Source organism: Mus caroli, unplaced genomic scaffold (genome assembly GCF_978045245.1).
Source record: "Mus caroli unplaced genomic scaffold, Mus_caroli_1 scaffold_6, whole genome shotgun sequence".
NCBI classification, from domain to species: Eukaryota; Metazoa; Chordata; class Mammalia; order Rodentia; family Muridae; genus Mus; species Mus caroli.
In genome coordinates, this window is record NW_028227261.1 from 6,881,966 (window position 1) to 6,901,289 (window position 19,324).

The 19,324-nt window shown below is 47.1% G+C and overlaps 1 protein-coding gene across 1 annotated transcript; it reads left to right on the plus strand.

Annotated features, from left to right (window-relative positions):
* Positions 1-12,674: 12,674 nt before the first annotated feature.
* Rbp7 (retinol binding protein 7) lies at positions 12,675-17,990 on the plus strand. Its single transcript, XM_021161457.3, has 4 exons — positions 12,675-12,768; positions 14,086-14,264; positions 14,681-14,782; positions 17,760-17,990. Exons 1-4 carry the CDS (start codon positions 12,696-12,698, stop codon positions 17,808-17,810), a joined length of 405 nt encoding a protein of 134 aa, XP_021017116.1. The 5' UTR covers positions 12,675-12,695; the 3' UTR covers positions 17,811-17,990.
* The last annotated feature ends 1,334 nt before the right edge of the window (positions 17,991-19,324 follow it).

Consider the following 19,324-nt stretch of genomic DNA (forward strand, 5'->3'; position numbering starts at 1 on the left):
CCAAGGACGACTACCCTCTGTTGTTGTTAAGACAAAATTCCAATGGTTCGATTTTACCAAATGAAGACTCAGGAGGCAGATGCTGGGATGAAAGCCTGCTAGCTCAGAGAGGCAGAGAATGTACCCAGCTGACCTCAACTGATGGCATCCAGGTCTCCTCCACACTGTCTTAAAACCCTTCAAACCAAATGTCCCTCCTTTCTACTTCCTGTTCATCTCTCTATCCATCCTCCTGACTTCCTCTCACTCTCTATCCATCCTCCTGACTTCCTCTCACTCTCTATCCATCCTCCTGACTTCCTCTCACTCCCTATCCATCCTCCTGACTTCCTCTCACTCCCTATCCATCCTCCTGACTTCCTCTCACTCTCTATCCATCCTCCTGACTTCCTCTCACTCTCTATCCATCCTCCTGACTTCCTCTCACTCTCTATCCATCCTCCTGACTTCCTCTCACTCCCTATCCATCCTCCTGACTTCCTCTCACTCTCTATCCATCCTCCTGACTTCCTCTCACTCCCTATCCATCCTCCTGACTTCCTCTCACTCCCTATCCATCCTCCTGACTTCCTCTCACTCTCTATCCATCCTCCTGACTTCCTCTCACTCTCTATCCATCCTCCTGACTTCCTCTCACTCTCTATCCATCCTCCTGACTTCCTCTCACTCTCTATCCATCCTCCTGACTTCCTCTCACTCTCTATCCATCCTCCTGACTTCCTCTCACTCTCTATCCATCCCCCTGACTTCCTCTCACTCTCTATCCAGCCTCCTGACTTCCTCTCACTCTCTATCCATCCTCCTGACTTCCTCTCACTCTCTATCCATCCCCCTGACTTCCTCTCACTCCTTATCCATCCTCCTGACTTCCTCTCACTCTCTATCCATCCTCCTGACTTCCTCTCACTCCCTATCCATCCTCCTGACTTCCTCTCACTCTCTATCCATCCCCCTGACTTCCTCTCACTCTCTATCCATCCTCCTGACTTCCTCTCACTCCCTAGCCATCCTCCTGACTTCCTCTCACTCTCTATCCATCCTCCTGACTTCCTCTCACTCTCTATCCATCCTCCTGACTTCCTCTCACTCTCTATCCATCCTCCTGACTTCCTCTCACTCCTTATCCATCCTCCTGACTTCCTCTCACTCCTTATCCATCCTCCTGACTTCCTCTCACTCCCTATGGTTTTTTTCCCTATGTTCACTTCCTGTCAACCAGTTCCTTGCTCCATCTCTTGACCTATGGTTGACTTAATCTTTACAGTAAACAGAAAGCTTTTGTATTAAAGGTGTGTACTAGGGCGGAGGAGCTGTACCACAGCCAGAGACAGGTTTTCCCAGCATACAGTCTCAGGGTTCAAAGGATGATCGGATGTCTGCAAGCATCCTCCCACTCTGCAAAATGAAGGTTGTGAATACATCTGGAAGAAGTCAGAGTAGACCACACTTCTCCCTGCTCTGCATCGCAATCGCTGATTAAAGGGATGGTGAGATGGCTCATCAGATAAAAGTACCTGCTGCCAGGCCTTACAACCTGCATTCAAGCCCCCAGACAGAAGATAGCCCCCAAAAGTTACCTTCTGACCACACAGGCACACACACACACACATGAAATAAACAAAAAGAATAGCTGATTAAGCTTTAACCAGATGAGTCTGCATGAAACCCACCCTTAGAAGCAATGGGCAAGGCCTTGGAGGAGGGGGTGAGGCCTGAGTCCCCAAATGCCTCAGGGCAGACAGGTACAGCCTTACATTTTCTAAACACAGCCTTGCTGCTGAGCCAGCACCATCTTTTATCCCTGGGGACAGCTTCAAAGGTAATGTCACAGTGCCTCCAAGAGAATCGCATAGAACAAATAGTACCATTTAAGGATTTAAAAAATATGAACGTTCTTCACCTTTATTTATAATTGTATGGGGAACAGAGCTCTTAAGAACACAAGGGGGAGCCGGGCGTGGTGGCGCATGCCTTTAATCCCAGCACTTGGGAGGCAGAGGCAGGCAGATTTCTGAGTTCAAGGCCAGCCTGGTCTACAAAGTGAGTGCCAGGACAGCCAGGGCTACACAGAGAAACCCTGTCTCGAAAAACCAAAAAAGGGGCTGGTGAGATGGCTCAGTGGGTAAGAGCACCCGACTGCTCTTCCAAAGGTCCAGAGTTCAAATCCCAGCAACCACATGGTGGCTCACAACCATCCGTAACGAGATCTGGCGCCCTCTTCTGGAGTATCTGAAGACAGCTACAGTGTACTTACATATAATAAATAAATAAATCTTAAAAAGAAAACAAAAACGAAAAACCAAAAAAAAAAAAAAAAAGAAAAAAAAAGAACACAAGGGGTGGACTGGGTCAGCTACACAGCTCTTTGCTGTCTGACCTTGGAGCGAAGGGCTACTTTGCAAGCTCCATCACTGCATCTGAAACCGCCATGTTTCCGAGGAGCCGCGTGGTCTCTCTCCAGTGCAGTGACGATCTGCATGTCCTGAATCTGCAGAGAAAGGGTCTTCTGCCGCCTTACACTCTTCCTGGTTCTGTTCCTCTGATTTAATAACCACGATCACAGCTTTTTGTTAAAGCCCAAGGCTGTTAGGGAGTTGGTTATTGACTGATATTTTACAGGAGTTGGCCACCATACTTTTCAGTTAGGGTCTGTATTTGGAGACCATACAGGCGGGGCCTGGAGAGGGCTTAAGTGTCAGGTTGGCCCTGCATCATGTTTGCACAGGTGGGGACCATGGGGACTGTGGGCTAGTGTCCACTGGGGCCTTCCATACCCTACCCTGCGCTTGGCATGTGCAAGACCAGGACAAATGTCTCCTGCCAGCAGCCTGTGTGTAGTGAATATGACAACCCTCTGAAATCTCACCCAGGGGGCTTCTGCTATCTTTGGGAATCCTGGAAAGAGCCTTTGAGATCTTTCCCTACAGTCAAATGTGAGAATTTAATGGAGAAACAGCCAGGGTGGCAAATACCATAAGGCAGAAAAGGCTCAACTTAGCGTCTGCTGCCTCCCCCACCTCCTACCACTGACTTCACCCAGGGTATCTCTGAGACCCCACTAGGTGTCTGGCACAGGTACGATGAGCCTGTTTCTATCGATCACCAGAGGAGGGGGTGGTGCCAGGCCAGTGTGGATGAGGAGTCCCATCAGCAGGAGTCTCCCCTCCACCAGTCTCTGCATTGAGGGTGCCACCACACAGTTTTAAAACAAAAGTCACTGATAGCCTTTTATGGGGTCTAGCCCAGAGAGAACTTTGTATGTTTTGTGGAAGTGGTCTTGCAGTTGGTGCAAGGGTAAAGTTCCTGCACTGGACATGGTGGCACAGCCTGTAATCCCAGCACTCAGATGCTGGAGACTTGAGAATCGGGAGTTCAAGGGTCACCGGAGCAACAGTGTGGGGCCAACCCAGGCTACCTGAGACTGTGTTTCAACATCAACAAAAAGTTGAATTCCTGTCCTAGTCAGGGTTTGTATTCCTGCACAAAACATCACGACCAAGAAGCAAGTTGGGGAGGAAAGGGTTTATTCAGCTTACATTTCCATACTGCTGTTTATCACCAAAGGAAGTCAGGTCAGGAACTCAAGCAGGTCAGGAAGCAGGAGCTGATGCAGAGGCCATGGAGGGATGTTTCTTACTGGCTTGCTTCCCCTGACTTGCACAGCCTGCTCTCTTATAGAACCAAGTCTACCAGCCCAGGAATGGCACCACCCACAAGGGGGCCTCCTACCTTGATCACTAATTGAAAAAATGCCATACAGATGGATCTCACGGAGGCGTTTCCTCAAGGGAGGCTCTTTTTTCTGTGATAACTCCTGCTTGTGTCAAGTTGACACACAAAACCAGCCAGTATAATTCCTAATTAAAATAGGGTAATGTACATTTAAATTTTTTTGAGATGGGAGGTCTCACTATGCAGACAAGGCTGGCTAGAACTTACCCTGCTATACCTAATTTACCTTTTTTTTTTTTAAATTTGTGTTTCATACTTACCTCTCTAGAGAAAGACTTTATAATTCTACAGAAAAAGAAAAAAAAACAATTATGCAAATTTCTAGTTAGATCTGAATCTCAGACAGAAAAAGGAAAACCATTTCCTAACCTTCCTGCTGCCAACCATCAACAACAAAGACCAAGAGAGATAAGAAGCCACGCCCACAGCCTCAGTTCACTTGGCCTGAAAGTGTGGCTGCCCAGACCTCAGATTGCAGAGATACAGCTCCTCCTTCCCTGGTCAACATTTTCAGAGCTGAGAGCTGAGCCAGGTCTGAAGGAGAACAACTGTGTCAGAGGAGCCATCAAACTCAACTGCGAGCCGGGCGTGGTGGCGCACGCCTTTAATCCCAGCACTCGGGAGGCAGAGGCAGGCGGATTTCTGAGTTCGAGGCCAGCCTGGTCTACAAAGTGAGTGCCAGGACAGCCAGGGCTACACAGAGAAACCCTGTCTCGAAAAACCAAAAAAAAAAAAACAAAAAAACAAAAAAAAAACACTCAACTGCGGGGGTAGGGTGGGCAGAGCATGCGCAGTTCATCTCCTGTGCCGTGGATCCTAAGGCTCTTTTTTTTTTTTTTTTTTTTTTTTTCCGAGACAGGGTTTTTCTGTATAGCCCTGGCTGTCCTGGAACTCACTCTCTCACTCTGTAGACTAGGATGGCCTCGAACTCAGAAATCCTCTGCGTCCCAAGTGCTGAGATTAAAGGCGTGCACCACCACTGCCTGGCGGATTGTAAGGTTCTGGTACTGGAACCTTACCTCAAACCTTAGTGTCCCCTATTTGTAAATGTTGGAACCGCACTACTTTATGATCACCTCAGGCCCACTGGTCAAGGATACAGAGACCTTCCCAGGTGGCCGAGGACACCCAGTGTTCGTTATTGCCTGGGATTAAAGGCATGCACCACCTTTAGTTCACCACGGAAAGTTCAGCCAAATCTTGAAGTTGTCACCTTCGCTAATTAAACAAGTCCAAATAAGATTTTGGGCATCGTGAGAGACTGCTGGAGAAGTCTGATGTGATCTATCCACACAGAAGGACTAAATCCAACTTGTCTGGCTTTACAACTGCCTAGAACTAAGACCACACATTACTGGTCAGAGGGAGAGGATTGAGCCATAATGCATACGTAAATGTGTGTGTGTGTGTCTGTGTGTGTATGTTTGTATGTGCATGCATTAGTACATACATGTGTGTGCATATGTGTATGTGTACATGTGCTTGTATGTGTGCCTTGTTTGTGTCTGTTTGTGTGTACTAAGAATTAAACACAAGGCCACGTGCATGCTGAACACAAGCTCCACCACATTATGTCACACCCCAACCTGGTCCTATTACACACTTCTCAGTCAGCCTAACTTGACCTTGAACTCCTGATTCACCACACACATCCACACACCTTCCCTTTTTTTTTTTTAAATTAAGATTCCAGAATTTATGCATGCTAGTCAAACACTCTATCACTGAGCTTAATCCTCACGAGTTTGTTTAGAGCGAGGCAGGGTCTAAGTTACCCAGGCTGGCTTTGAACTCGATCTGTAGCTTACACATACCTTTAATGGTTGGTTAGTCCTCCACTGCAGACTCCTGCATAGCTGAGATTACAGGTATAGGCTTGCACCATCAGGGCCATCTCTATAAAGCAGGAGGGGAAAGGAAGGGAGGGGAGGGGAGCAGAGAGGAAAGAGGAACAAAGTGGGGAAGAGACAGGGAGAGAGGGGTGTACCCCAGATGCCCACACACACATGCCTATGAGACTGTTAGTAGAGAGAGTGTCTGCCTTGAATGAGGGTTTCCAGTGCCAGATGTCCAAGTCTGTCATTCACTGGCCCCCTCAGAATCCTTTCCTTTGAAATCGTGTGGTCCCTGAGGCCCCCTCACAGTTTTAAAATATTAATAGTCCTACTGAAGGACTGTTCCTCAGGCTGCTGTCCCCTGAGAGCTGTCACCAGCGCTTCCTTGACCACTGTTTCTATGCCAGGAGCCATGGAAGTATGAGATCTGGCCAAGTTTCCAACAGTGGTGTGAGGAGAAGATCTGTAGAACTAGGGCATCAGTCAGGACCTTCCAGAACTATTTTAAAATCTTTCTTTAGGGGAGAGAAAAAAGGCTTGGGCTCTGGGGAGGGGGAGGGGAAAGGGGGGACAGAAAACAAGAACTGCCCTCTTGGAAGCCAGAAAAAGTCCTTATGCTTAAAACCACAGTCTAAGGTTGGCCTGGCTCTGCTGCCAACCCCAGCAGCTGTGGATAGGTAGACCATCCTGGGGGGCGGGGTATGAAGAAGGGCTGGCACATCACCCGTGTGCTGTCACAGGGACACCTGGCAGCCCATAAGGTAGGATGTGTGGGCTGGCACAGGAGGAGGGAGGGGCCAGTAAGCCCTACCCTGATGCCCTGATTTCTGGCACATGCTGGAGGGCGGAGGGGGGGGGGGAAGTGTCCTGATCCTGTTTTGACAACCTGGGGTCGGGGGGAACCTCTCTCCTGTGTATCCTTTTGTACACCCAGCACCTGACATCACCTCCTTTCTCTATTTCTGCCTGTGAGCCTGAGTCTAAGTGAGTCACAGTGGACTGTATCTGCCAAAGCAAGGTGAGCTATCCAGTGAGTGTTTCAAAACTAAAAACTTAACAGCTATGCTGTAAAACAGGGAAGATATCAAGCTCACACAAACCCAACAGCAGTCAAATGGACCGATTTATACAATAGAAAGCCTTTACCCAGCTTCAGTGAACATTTTAACAAAATGCTTCAATGCGGGGGAACCCACGTTGTTTCCTTTTACTGGCTATTTTGTAGTTTTGTCAGACAAGGTATTGTGTAGTTTAGGATTGCTAGGAACTCAAGATCCTCCTGTCTCTGGTGTGTTGAGATTACAGGTGTACTCAGAGACCATGCCTGGCTTTCTCTTCGAATCTGTTTTGCTTTGAGACAGGGCCTCTAATGCTGGAAGCTCTTGAACTCCCTATGTAGCTGAGGACAATGTTAAACTTGGGATCCTACCGCCTCTGCCGCTGAGTGCTGGGACTGCAGGCATACGATTACAGCCAGGTTGGGTTAGGCAATGCTAAGGACAGAGCCTGGGATTTCATGCACGCTGGGCAAACACTCTAGCGACCGAGCTTCATCCCCAGCCATCGATTGTCCTTTGAATAGCGTCCCCTGTGTACCACTTCCTATTGATACTCCTAAGTGAGAGGGTGCTGGAGTCTCATTTGTACACTGAAACAATTATAGTGAAGACTAGGAGGAGAGAGGACATGAGAAACAAAGACCAGGAAGAAAGAGGACTTTATAAAGAATCTTACAAGACAGGGCCTGGCGAGACAGCTCAGCAGTTAAGAGCACTGACTGCTCTTCCAAGAAGTCCTGAGTTCAGCCGGGCGTGGTGGCGCACGCCTTTAATCCCAGCACTCGGGAGGCAGAGGCAGGCAGATTTTTGAGTTCGAGGCCAGCCTGGTCTACAAAGTGAGTTCCAGGACAGCCAGGGCTACACAGAGAAACCCTGTCTCGAAAAACCAAAAAAAAAAAAAAAAAAAAAAAAAAAAAAAAAAAAAAAAAACAAGAAGTCCTGAGTTCAATTCCCAGTAGCCAGGTGGTGGCTTGTAACCATCTATAATGAGATCTGGTGCCCTCTTCTAGCCTGCAGGTATACATGCAGGCAGAATGCTGCATTCATAATACATAAATCTTTTTTTTTTTAATCAAAAAAAAAAAAACCAACCAAAACAAACAAACAAAAAAGCGGGGCGTGGTGGCGCACGCCTTTAATCCCAGCACTTGGGAGGCAGAGGCAGGCGGATTTCTGAGTTCCAGGCCAGCCTGGTCTACAGAGTGAGTTCCAGGACAGCCAGGGCTACACAGAGAAACCCTGTCTCGAAAAACAAAACAAAAAGAAAGAAAGAAAGAAAGAAAGAAAGAAAGAAAGAAAGAAAGAAAGAAAGAATCTTGGGGCTGGAAGGATGGCTCAAGAGGTTAAGAGCACTGACTGTTCTTCCAAAGGTCCTGAGTTCAAATCCCAGCAACCACATGGTGGCTCACAACCATCTGTAATGAGATCTAACACCCTCTTCCCATGTATCTGAAGACAGCTACAGTCTACTTACATATAATGGTAAATAAATCTTTTTTTAAAAAAAGAATCTTAGGGCATAAGTAAGATTTAGACCAGTGGTTCTCAACCTTCCTACTGCTGCTATCCTTTAATACAGTTCCTCATGCTGTGGTGACCCCAACCATAAAATTAGTTTCATGGTTACGTCATTACTACAATTTTGCTACCGTTATGACTCATAAATATAAATATCTGTATTTTCCAATGATCTTAGGCAACCCCTATGAAAGGGTTGTTCAATCTTTAAAGGGGTTGTGCAACCCACAGGTTTAAAAACTGCTAATCTAGAGAGTTCCTATAGGACACTGTACTTGTAGTCAGCAATAATATGTTGGGCACTTAAAATTAAGACAGCCATAAGTGCTGGTGCATGCTTATCATCCACAGTAGTTCCAAGGATTACAAGTTCAAGGCTAGCCTGGGCTGCTTGACACCTTGACTTAGTCATAAAATAATTCACTAGGGGATAGATCTTGTGCAATTTGTTCTTGCCACCAAAAATAACAGAGAAAGCCCACAAAAGAAACGGGTTTTCTCCATTTAGGCTGCCTCTGCGGTGAGGAAGAGCTGACTTCATGAGAAAGCAGCGTGCTCCCTGAGTGCTCCCTGAGTGCTCCCCAGGTGCTCCCCTGAGGTGTTTCCTATGTAGTGTGGCCAAGCAAGATTGAGGGGCTCAAGGCTCTTTGTGTTGGTTCAAACTTTGTCACAACCAACAAGCTTTACAGGGGTGCTGCTTAAAGTGGCAGCGTCCCCAAAACCGAGCTCATGTGTTCCCAGCCACCGTGATGCTGTTGAGAGAGCAGTATTTACGGAGTAGCTTTGGTTCAGCTTCCTCTTTGTGCATCTGCAACAAGTTAAGTCAGACCTGCAAAAGAATTTCACCCTGCTGTAGGTCGTAGCCAAAGGCAAGACAGTTGCTGGAGGAGACAGTACCTGGATTTTATGTGCTGTCTGTGTTAGATTTTTCTACTGTAGGACGCTCAACCCTGACTGGCCTGAACAAGAAAGCCCTTTGTATTCAGAAGCAGAGATGTAGGGCAGGATCCAGGGCTGGTGTGAACGAATCCCCAGAGTTATCAATGTCCCTGCCAGTCACGGTGTCCTAATTCCGTGCCTGGTGAGCTGCAGGGGAGTGACCAGGGCTCTGGGCACAGAGAGTGAGTCATATGCTTGCTTGGGTTCAGAAGTGGAGAGATGCTGGATCCCCACCAGCCTCTCCCTTCAAATCAGACATATTTCTCGTGTCCCATCATCATTCGAGACTTCGTGTCCTTAAAGCCAATTCTTGGTACAGGAGATGTGGTTGCAGTGATGGGGTTAGCCTTGAGCTCGTTTGGGGCTATCTAAGGAATGGAAAGATACTCCTTGCCTTGGTGGTATCGTGTCCTGACAGCAGGAGGGGAGGGAGGGATGATGGGAAGATCACCTTCCCGCTCCCAGATCCTTCTTGGATCAGCATCAGACTCCATCAAGTGAGAGAGAGTTCCCACCCATGTGACCTCGTCATTTCCTGTCCAGTGTCTGTTGAGGAGGAGTTCTACACACAGGTTCAGAGCCTCGCCTTTGTCTAGAAGTTTTTTATAGTTGAGTTACTAGTGTTAAGCACAGGGTATGGAGGCAAACACCTTCCTTCTTTCCTCTCCTCTCCTTTGCAGTGATCGGTTCTGATCCTGCCCAGAGGGAAACTCTTGGAACTGACCAGGAGAAAGGTGATTCCGGAGCCTACGGTTCAGTCAAATCTCCGTCCCCTTCAGCTGCAGTCCAGTCCAGTCTTGAATAGGTGGCCTTTACTCAAGCTGGCCCGAAGCCAGGACATCTGGCACAAAGGCTAAGAGTATTATTAGTTACTTCTGTGCCTTTCAATTTTAGGCCAGGCATTAGAACAATATGATCCTTAAGGTTAGGAAGTTGATACTGTTCTTTATGCGTCCTGTTCCTGACTCCAGAAATTTGGGCAGAGTTCACAGTTATGGATCCCTCAAACGTCAAGGAATGTCTATGCCAATTGGTGTAAGAGATTCAAGCGCTCTTTCTGGGCAAGTTGATCCCACCTTGGCTTCTCAATACAGAGGGCATTTCTCCCTTGGAAAAGGTCACATTCAGTCAGTCAGTCAGTCAGCCAGTCAGTCAGTCAGCCAGTCAGTCAGCCAGTCAGTCAGCCAGTCAGTCAGTCAGTCAGTCAGCCAGCCAGTCAGTCAGCCAGCCAGCCAGTCAGCCAGCCAGCCAGCCAGTCAGTCAGTCAGTCAGTCAGCCAGCCAGCCAGCCAGCCAGTCAGTCAGTCAGCCAGCCAGTCAGTCAGTCAGTCAGCCAGCCAGTCAGTCAGTCAGTCAGTCAGTCAGTCAGTCAGCCAGTCAGTCAGCCAGCCAGCCAGCCAGTCAGTCAGTCAGTCAGTCAGTCAGTCAAGCATTTATTGAGCATTTGCTGAGCAGAGTGTAAGACCCGGGGACACTGTCATGGTGAATGACATGAACCCACAGTCATGCCTTTCAGTCAACAAAGAGGGAAATGGAGGAGGCATGGACTAGGAGAGGGAGAAGGAGAGAGAGAGGGAGACAGAGACGGAGAGGAAGAAGACATAAAACATATGCAAATTATGAATAAGTTTTGTTTGTTTGTTTTGTTTTTTGTTTGTTTGTTTGATTTGGTTTTATTTGTTTTTTCAAGACAGGGTTTCTCTGTGCAGTCCTGTTCATCCTGGAACTCACTCTGTAGATCAGGCTGGCCTTGAACTCAGAAATCTGCCTGCTTCTTCCTCCTGAGTGCTAGGATCAAAGATATGTGCCACAACAGCCAACCTCGAAAAAAAAAAAATGTTAACAAAGTTGTGAGTTTTTGTCAGTGCTAGCTGTGTCACCGTGGGTGTCCATGATGCCTGTTAACTGATGTGGAAGGACCCTGTACCATTGGCAGAGTTTAGGTCTTGGAGTGTGTGACAGGAGACATGAGTGGGCCCAGCACAGGCAAGCATTTCTGCTTTTGACTGTGGATGTCTGATAGCTTCACGTGCCTGTGAGCCTGGCTTCCCTGCAAGGCTGGACCATAACTTGTTTTTTGTTTTTGTTTTTTTTTTTGGTTTTTCGAGACAGGGTTTCTCTGTGTAGCCCTGGGTGTCCTGGCACTCACTTTGTAGACCAGGCTGGCCTCGAACTCAGAAATCCGCCTGCCTCTGCCTCCCGAGTGCTGGGATTAAAGGCGTGCGCCACCACGCCCGGCTTTTTTTTTTTTTTTTTTTTTTTTGGACCATAACTTGGAATGGTGAGTTAAAACAATCCCTTCCCCGATGGGTTGCTTTGCATGAGTATTTCATCACAGCAACAGGTAACAAGACTAAGACCCACCCGCTTGCTTTTACGGTGCAGACACAGAGCCCAGGGCCTCAGTGCAAGCTCTCTGTCACTGAGCGCGTCTCCAGCCTGGTTTCCAGTTCCCTTCTTTTGAATTTTGAAAGGTTTAGGACTCTGGTGGAAGTGATGTCACCTAACTTCTGAGATCGCTTTGTAGGACACAGGGCAGCACCTTTGTGTTTCTCTTGGGACTCTTAGAGAACTCAACCTCCACGCTATCTGGGAACCCGAACAGTCCATAAAGAGCCTAGAGTTTACAGGACCCAGCCCTCAGCATTTTTTTTTTTTTTTAAGATTTATTTCTTTATTTCATGTATGTGAGCACATTGTCGCTGTCTTCAGACACACCAGAAGAGGGTGTCAGATCCCATTACAGATGGTTGTGAGCCACCATGTGGTTGCTGGAAATTGAACCCAGGACCTCTGGAAGAGCAGTCAGCACTCTTAACCACTGAGCCATCTCTCCAACCCCCGGCCCTCAATTTTCAAGTGTGGACAGATTTCCAGCTAACACACAGTCAAGTCTGATCAGCTGGTCTAACCTGAGCAGGGTAAAAGAAATGAGTTCCTGGGCTAGAGAGATGGCTCAGCGGTTAAGAGCACTGACTGCTCTTCTAGAGGACTTGAGTTCAAACCCCAGCAACCACATGGTGGCTCACAACCATCTGTATCAAGACCTGATTCCCTCTTCTGGTGTTTGAAGGCAGCTACAGTGTATTTACATATAATAAATAAAATAAATCTTAAAAAAAAAAGAAAGAAATGAGTTCCTATTTATTAGGATGGCTGGGTGCTGCATATACATTGATGTATGTGTGGGCATGCGTGTGTAAATCAGAGAACAGCTGGTTTTAAACATTTATGTTGACCCAGTCAGTATTTGATGCTGGGAGCTCAAAACCATTCGTTTAGTTATTAACATAGCAAGAAGGATAACAAGCAGAAGGATAAAGGATGACCTGGGTCACACCCTGGGCTCAGAGGTGTTTAAAGTTAAACTAAAGGAGAGTCACAAGGGAAACAGAAGTTGCCAAGGTAGGGTGGGGCAGGAGAAGGGATGGAGCCAGGAGTACGTGGGAAAGGAAGGAAGGAAGGAGGGATAGCCAGGGCTCCCCACCCCCAGCTTCCCTGTCCCCTCCTGCAGTCCCCTTGGGCTCCATCCTGGCTCCGCCCTCGTCCCATTGACAATATAGGGCACCACTGCTGGTGACTCTTGGGCTTTGGCTGCGGACAGACACCCAACCATGCCAGCAGACCTCAGCGGTACCTGGAATCTTCTCAGCAGCGACAACTTCGAGGGCTACATGCTGGCCCTGGGTAGGACCTAGGGTTGTGCAGCTAGGGGAAGCTATGGTTGGGGAGCAAGGCCTCGGGCCTCCGGGGTTGAATGAAGACAGCCTGTCATGTGTGTTCCAGGTCCTTCTGTCCCCCGTGGGTTATGTTCTCGCTGGTCAGCTCCTGCCCTTGTCCCAGAGTCTCTGCTGCTCTGTCTTTCTTCTGACCCCCTTGTCTTGTCTGTCAATCATCCCATCTGTCCGTACCCCTCTGCGTTCCTCGAATCTCAGGTGCTTATGTACCCCTGCCTATCCAAATCTGCATGGATATGTGGGATACGGTTGGGAGCGGCTGGGGCTCCTAGGGGCAGGGCGGGTCCTGGCACTGGAAACCAGGCAAACAGCAGCTGCAGTCTGCGTGAGAATTCAATTTCCCCGCCAGAGCTGAGCCCGCCTGGCCAGTGTTCGGAGTCCAAGGCGACTCCTGCAGATGAACGGGCAGAGTCAGCCTGAGCTACCCAGGAGTGTGTCGAGGGAGCAGTGCCCTACACCCTGAACCCTGTGGCCGCCAGTGCATGGGTCCACGAGAGAGGGCCTGATCACTGAAAGACTCTCGGTATGCGCTGCCCCGGCAACTTGCTCTGGCTCTATGGATTTGACAGATTTGAACTACTATTCCTGCATGCAGAGCATCCTTGCCAGGGCTTGTATTGGGATTTATTTGTTCGGGTTTTTGTTTGTCTGTTTTGAGATAAGGTCTCATGCTGTAGGTCAAAATGGCCTGGACTTCACTTTGTAGACCAGGCTGGTCTCAGACTTCAGGAAATCCTCCTTTCTCAGTTTTCCAAGTATAGGGATTAGAGACCTAAGCTACCATATCTTGCTATACTGGGTACTTGAAAAACTTCCTTCAAGTACATAGAACAGACTTCAAAACCCCAGTAAGTAAAAGCAATAATAATAATAATAAAAAAATCATCCTTCTTTAGGGGCTAGAGAGGTGGCTTAGTCATGCACATGGCAGCTCACAACCATGTGAATGCCCTGTTTACAGGGAATGTGATGCCCTCTTCTGGCCTCTCTGGGCACTGCATACATGGGGTGCACAGATATGCCTGCAGGTAAAATTTATACACGTTCTCTTGAGTCAAGCTATAATCCAATATTGGGAAGTGGAGGGAAGAAGATCAGAAGTGTAACGTCACCTTTGCCTGTATAAGTTCAAAGACAGCATGTGTTATGTAAAATCCTGCTTTAAAACCAGCTGCTCTCTGACTTACACACCCATGCCCACACATACATCAATGTAGATGATTAAAATAAAAAATATATATATATAATAAGAACAATAACTTTGCAGGTATTGACTTTGCAACTCGTAAGATTGCCAAGTTGCTGAAGCCACAGAAAGTGATTGAGCAAAATGGGGACTCCTTCACCATCCAGACGTGCAGCAGCCTCAGGAACTACCTTGTAAAATTCAAAGTTGGAGAAGAGTTTGAGGAGGATAACAAAGGCCTGGATAACAGAAAATGCACGGTAAGGGCTTAGGCAGCAGCTAAGGACTAGGGCTCTCACTTAGCCAGCATGAGGCCCAGGGAAGATTTCTAGCACCTTAGAAAAAGAAAGACGAATGAACATAGGCTTGGGGCTGGAGAAAGAGCTCATCAGCTGAGAGCATTTGGGCTCTTGTAGAGAATCCATAGTTTAATTCCCAGCACCCACATGGTGGCTCACAACCACCTGTAACTGCAATTCCAAGGACCTCTGTGGGCACCAGCCATGCACATAGTACACATACATGCATATAGGCAACACACATGCAACACATAAAGTTTTAAAAGATTAAAATGTAACCTAGGCTGCAGATCTCAGTTAGCTCTTCACTCAGTCTACCCGGTAATGTTTAAGGATCCTGCCATAGTGAAACACTGTTTCTCTCTCCCTCTTTGCAGAGCCTGGTTACCTGGGAGAATGACAAACTCACTTGTGTACAGAGAGGAGAGAAGAAAAACAGAGGCTGGAGCCACTGGATGGAAGGGGACCAGCTCCACCTGGTACTGATCTGTCCTGATTTTTTAAAACATTTTGGGGGAGGGGTGGGAGGAGAGGTTTAAATCGCTATTTCATTAGTTATGTTCATGTGTATGTGTGTGTGCCTCTGTGCCTCTCTCTTCTCTCTCTCTCTCTCTCTCTCTGTGTGCCACATGTATGTAGTGCCTTCAGAGATCAAAAGAGGGCACTAGATCCCCTTGGAACTGGAGTTGCAGGTGGTTGTGAGTGTGGGAACTGCACCCTGGTCCTTTGCAAGAGCAGTAAGAACTCTCAACCACTGAGCTATCTCTCTATCCCCTTGTTTTTTACTATTTAAAAAAAGTTGTCAGCCAGGCGTGGTGGTGCACACCTTTAATTCCAGCACTTGGGAGGCAGAGGCAGGCGGATTTCTGAGTTTGAGGCCAGCCTGGTCTACAGAGTGAGTTTCAGGACAGCCAGGGCTATACAGAGAAACCCTGTCTTGAAAAAAAACAAAAACCAAAAACAAAACAAAACAAAACAAAACAAAAAGTTGTCATAACAATATGTTTTGATCATATTCTATCCCCTCCCTAAGTCCTTTCAGACTTTTATCTCTCTATCCGATACCTAACTTCATATTCCTTCTTTGAAACCAAAATAAATAAATTTAAAAACCACAACAAAAACAATCCCCAGACAACAATAGGCGCATGGAGTCCATTTTGCAGTGGTCACTTCTCCTGCACATGAGCTATGCCTTGGAGAGCAGCTGATCTACTGTGCGCCGTAGGAGAAAACTGGTTTCTCCTCCCCCAGAAGATATCAATTGGCTGGGCACTTCCTGTCATTTTCTTCTCAATTCTGGGATTTGTCTGGCTTCACTTTCTGCAGGTCTCCCGCATGCTGTCACAGGCTCTGTGAGTGTGTCCGTACGCCAGCCCCGCTGTCTCTGGCAGAGGCTGTTCCCTGGGAGTCGCCCACCACCTCTGGCTCTTAGAGTTTTTCTGCCTCTTCTTCTGAATAGATCCTAGAGCCTCGACGGCTGTCTTAAGGCATCCGGTACAGGGCTGAGTGCTCCAAGGTCTCTCGCTGTCTGCCCACTGTCCAACTGTGGGTCTTTGATAATTACCATCTACTGCATGAGGAAGCTCCTCTGTTGAGAGCTGAACAATGCACTGGGATGAGCCCCACATGAGTGTCCTTTGTTCTTATTTTATTTTATTTTATTTATTTATTTATTTATTTATTTATTTATTTATTTATTTTATTTATTATATGTAAGTACACTGTAGCTGTCTTCAGACACTCCAGAAGAGGGCATCAGATTTCGTTATGGATGGTTGTGAGCCACCATGTGGTTGCTGGGATTTGAACTCCGGACCTTCGGAAGAGCAGTCGGCGCTCTTAACCACTGAGCCATCTCACCAGCCCTTGTTCTTATTTTATTTTTTATTTTTTTTTATAATTTTTTAAAAAGATTTATTTATTTATTATATGTAAGTACACTGTAGCTGTCCTCAGATACTCCAGAAGAGGGCGCCAGATCTCTTTACGGATGGTTGTGAGCCACCATGTGGTTGCTGGGATTTGAACTCTGGACCTCTGGAAGAGCAGTCGGGTGCTCTTACCCACTGAGCCATCTCGCCAGCCCCTGTTCTTATTTTAAAAGAGATAATAACAATATAAAAAAGGTGGACAGTCACCCTACTCCTCTCTCTCTCTCTCTCTCCCTCCCTCTCTCTCAGACATGTAGAAAGATATTGAGGCAAGTTTTGTTTTGTTTTGTTTTGATGATTTTTTTTGTTTTTGTTTTTGTTTTTTTTTTGTTTTTCGAGACAGGGTTTCCCTGTATATCCCTGGCTGTCCTGGAACTCACTCTGTAGACCAGGCTGGCCTCAAAGCCAGAGATCCGCCTGCCTCTGCCTCCCAAGTGCTGGGATTAAAGGCCTGTGCCACCACTGCCCGGCTTGTTTTGTTTTCGAGACAAGATTTTGCTGTGTAGCCTTGGCTGTCCTGGAACTCACTCTGCAGAGCAGGCTGACCTTGAACTCACAGAGATCTGCCTGCCTCTGCCTCCTGAGTGCTGGGGTTAAAGGTGTGTGCCACCACTCTAGGCTGGATTGATCACCTTTTTTTTTTTTTTTTTTTTTTTAAGATTTATTTGGCTGGGCATGGTAGCCATCTCAGTGGTTTCATATATATATATGAAGCATGTTTTATGTACACATGAGCTCTGTTGGTAGAGTACTTGCTCAGTGTGTGTGTAGCTCTCCCTTTGAGCCCGCATCTGTGGGTTCAGCACTTGAGAGGTGGAAAGCAGGAGGGTCAAAAGCTCAAGGTCACCTTCAGCAATACAGCAAACCGGAGATCAGCGTTGACTCTATGAGAGCTGGAAAATAATAGTGTTTCAGGGTGGTCTCTACGATCAATAAAACTCAGTCTACAGTGCCTCTTGTTACCTCGAGAAGCCAGAGGCACAGCCCCACTGTGTCTTGCTGCTTCGGGGCCTTATTTCTTCACAGAGGGGCACTGGTTGGTTTCACAGCCAGAACTGCATGACCACAGGTCACAGCTCAAACCGGTCAATACTTCTAAAGTGCAATCTGGAAGGTATGAAATCTTCAAAGTTTAAAACCAGGGCTGGGTAAGGCGGGACACACCTTCACTCCTAGCACTTGGGAGGGAGAGGCAGGTGGATCTTTGTGAATTTGAGAGCAGCCTGATTTTCACAGTGAGTTCCAGGACAGCCAGGGTTATGTAGAGAGACCCTACTATATTCATGTGTGGTTATGCATACACAGGTTATGCATACACACGCACATACATATGTATAACCATACCTGTGTTTGTGAGTCTACACTAACTCCAGTCGAGGCAGTCAGGATCACATTGTTGGACACCCATTTCCTGTCAGCGTGAGAAATAAGGATGGAGAAGACTGTACATTCGGTATCAGGAGTGCTGAAAACATACGTCAACTTTGTCTTTTCTTTCTTCTTCCCTCCCTTCCTGTCCCAGGAAATGTTCTGCGAAGGCCAGGTGTGCAAACAAACCTTCCAGAGAGCCTGATACAGCTCCAGCCACAGAGCCCACTTGAGGCTCAATGCCAAGTTATCTCGCAGAAGGAACCGGTGTTTGTGTGTTTTGGGTTGATGAAGGGTCTTGTCATTGGAAAGCTGTCACACAGCCTGTATGAGAAACTATTGGGTTCCAGGACAGTTTCAGCTCCAATAAATCTGCTCAAGTGTTGCTGATTGTTTTTTTTACTTTCTACACCTAACATGACTCCTTTCTTTGTTTATTAATTTATTTGCTCGAGGGACTGGAGAGATTTATTTATTTGTTTGCTTGTTATCTGAGGGGCTGGAGAGATGGCTCAGAGGTTAACAGCACTGGCTGCTTTTCCAGAGGTCCCGAGTTCAAGTCTCAGCAACCATGTGGTGGCTCACAACCATCTGTAATAGGATCTGATGCCCTCTTCTGAGCTACAGACATACATGCAGGCAGAACGCTGTATACATTATATATATATATATATATATATATATATATATATATATATATATATTATATTTAGATAGATGTCTATATCTATACCTATATCTCTATATCCATCTATCCATCCATCTATCTATCTATATATCTATATATCTATGTATCTATATAGTATTTGAGACAGGTTCTTACTGTGTAACCCTGGCTCACCTGGAACTCATTATGTAGACCAGGTTAACCTTGAACCCACAGACATTGCCCTGTCTCTGCCTCCTGAGTGCAGGGATTAAAGGCCTGGGGCACAACCCATTATTTTAAGGAGTGTTCAAAAGCTTGTTCTGTGTGCAGAGTACACACTGGGGAACAGGACGTAATTCCTGCCTCCAAGGCTAGTGAGAAGTGTTTCAAAAATAGCTTCTGAAGGTGGACAGGTGGTGGCACTGGCTGGGTGTGAGGCTGTAGAAGTAGCCTTGATACCCATGCCAACAGGAAGCACTTTAGCTGGAAGGCCAGGAGGTCTTTGTTGTTGTTGTTGTTTTGTTTTGTTTTGTTTTCTGAGATAGGGTTTCTCTGTATAGCCCTGGCTGTCCTGGAACTCACTTTGTAGACCAGGCTGGCCTCAAACTCAGAGATCTGCCTGCCTTTGCCTCCCAAGTGTTGAGATTAAAGGCGTGCGCCACCACACCTGCAAGGAGGTCTTTTAAGGGATTTGGCTGCTTGTTTTCATATGGGGTCTCATGCAGCTGAGGCTGGTCTTGAATTTGTAATCCTTGGCCTCCCGATGGGATGCTGGGAGAGCTGATGCTGCCCGGGCTCCTTCACGTGCATATGCAGCCTGGGGCTCCAGAGTGTGCTCCAGTTAACAGAGCACAGGGTGTACATGGGTCGGTGAGAAGAAACCGGCATAAGCCAGGTCATCAAAGACCTATCATCAAAGGCAGACCTTGAATGACAAATTCTAAAAGCCGGAGTTTGTTTGGCTGGAGAAATGACTAAGTTGCTCTTCCTAAGGACCCAGATTTCATTCCCACAACCCACAAATGGTTGTCTGCTAATAACCATTTGTAACCCCAGTTCCAGGGGATCCA

What these genes read in the sequence shown, in the direction of transcription:
- Rbp7 (XM_021161457.3), top strand. Translation starts at nt 12,696, where the DNA reads ATGCCAGCAGACCTCAGCGGTACCTGGAATCTTCTCAGCAGCGACAAC. An exon ending in GGGCTACATGCTGGCCCTGG is followed by an intron (nt 12,769 to 14,085) that starts GTAGGACCTAGG and finishes ATAACTTTGCAG; the next exon opens with GTATTGACTTTGCAACTCGT. An exon ending in TGGATAACAGAAAATGCACG is followed by an intron (nt 14,265 to 14,680) that starts GTAAGGGCTTAG and finishes CCCTCTTTGCAG; the next exon opens with AGCCTGGTTACCTGGGAGAA.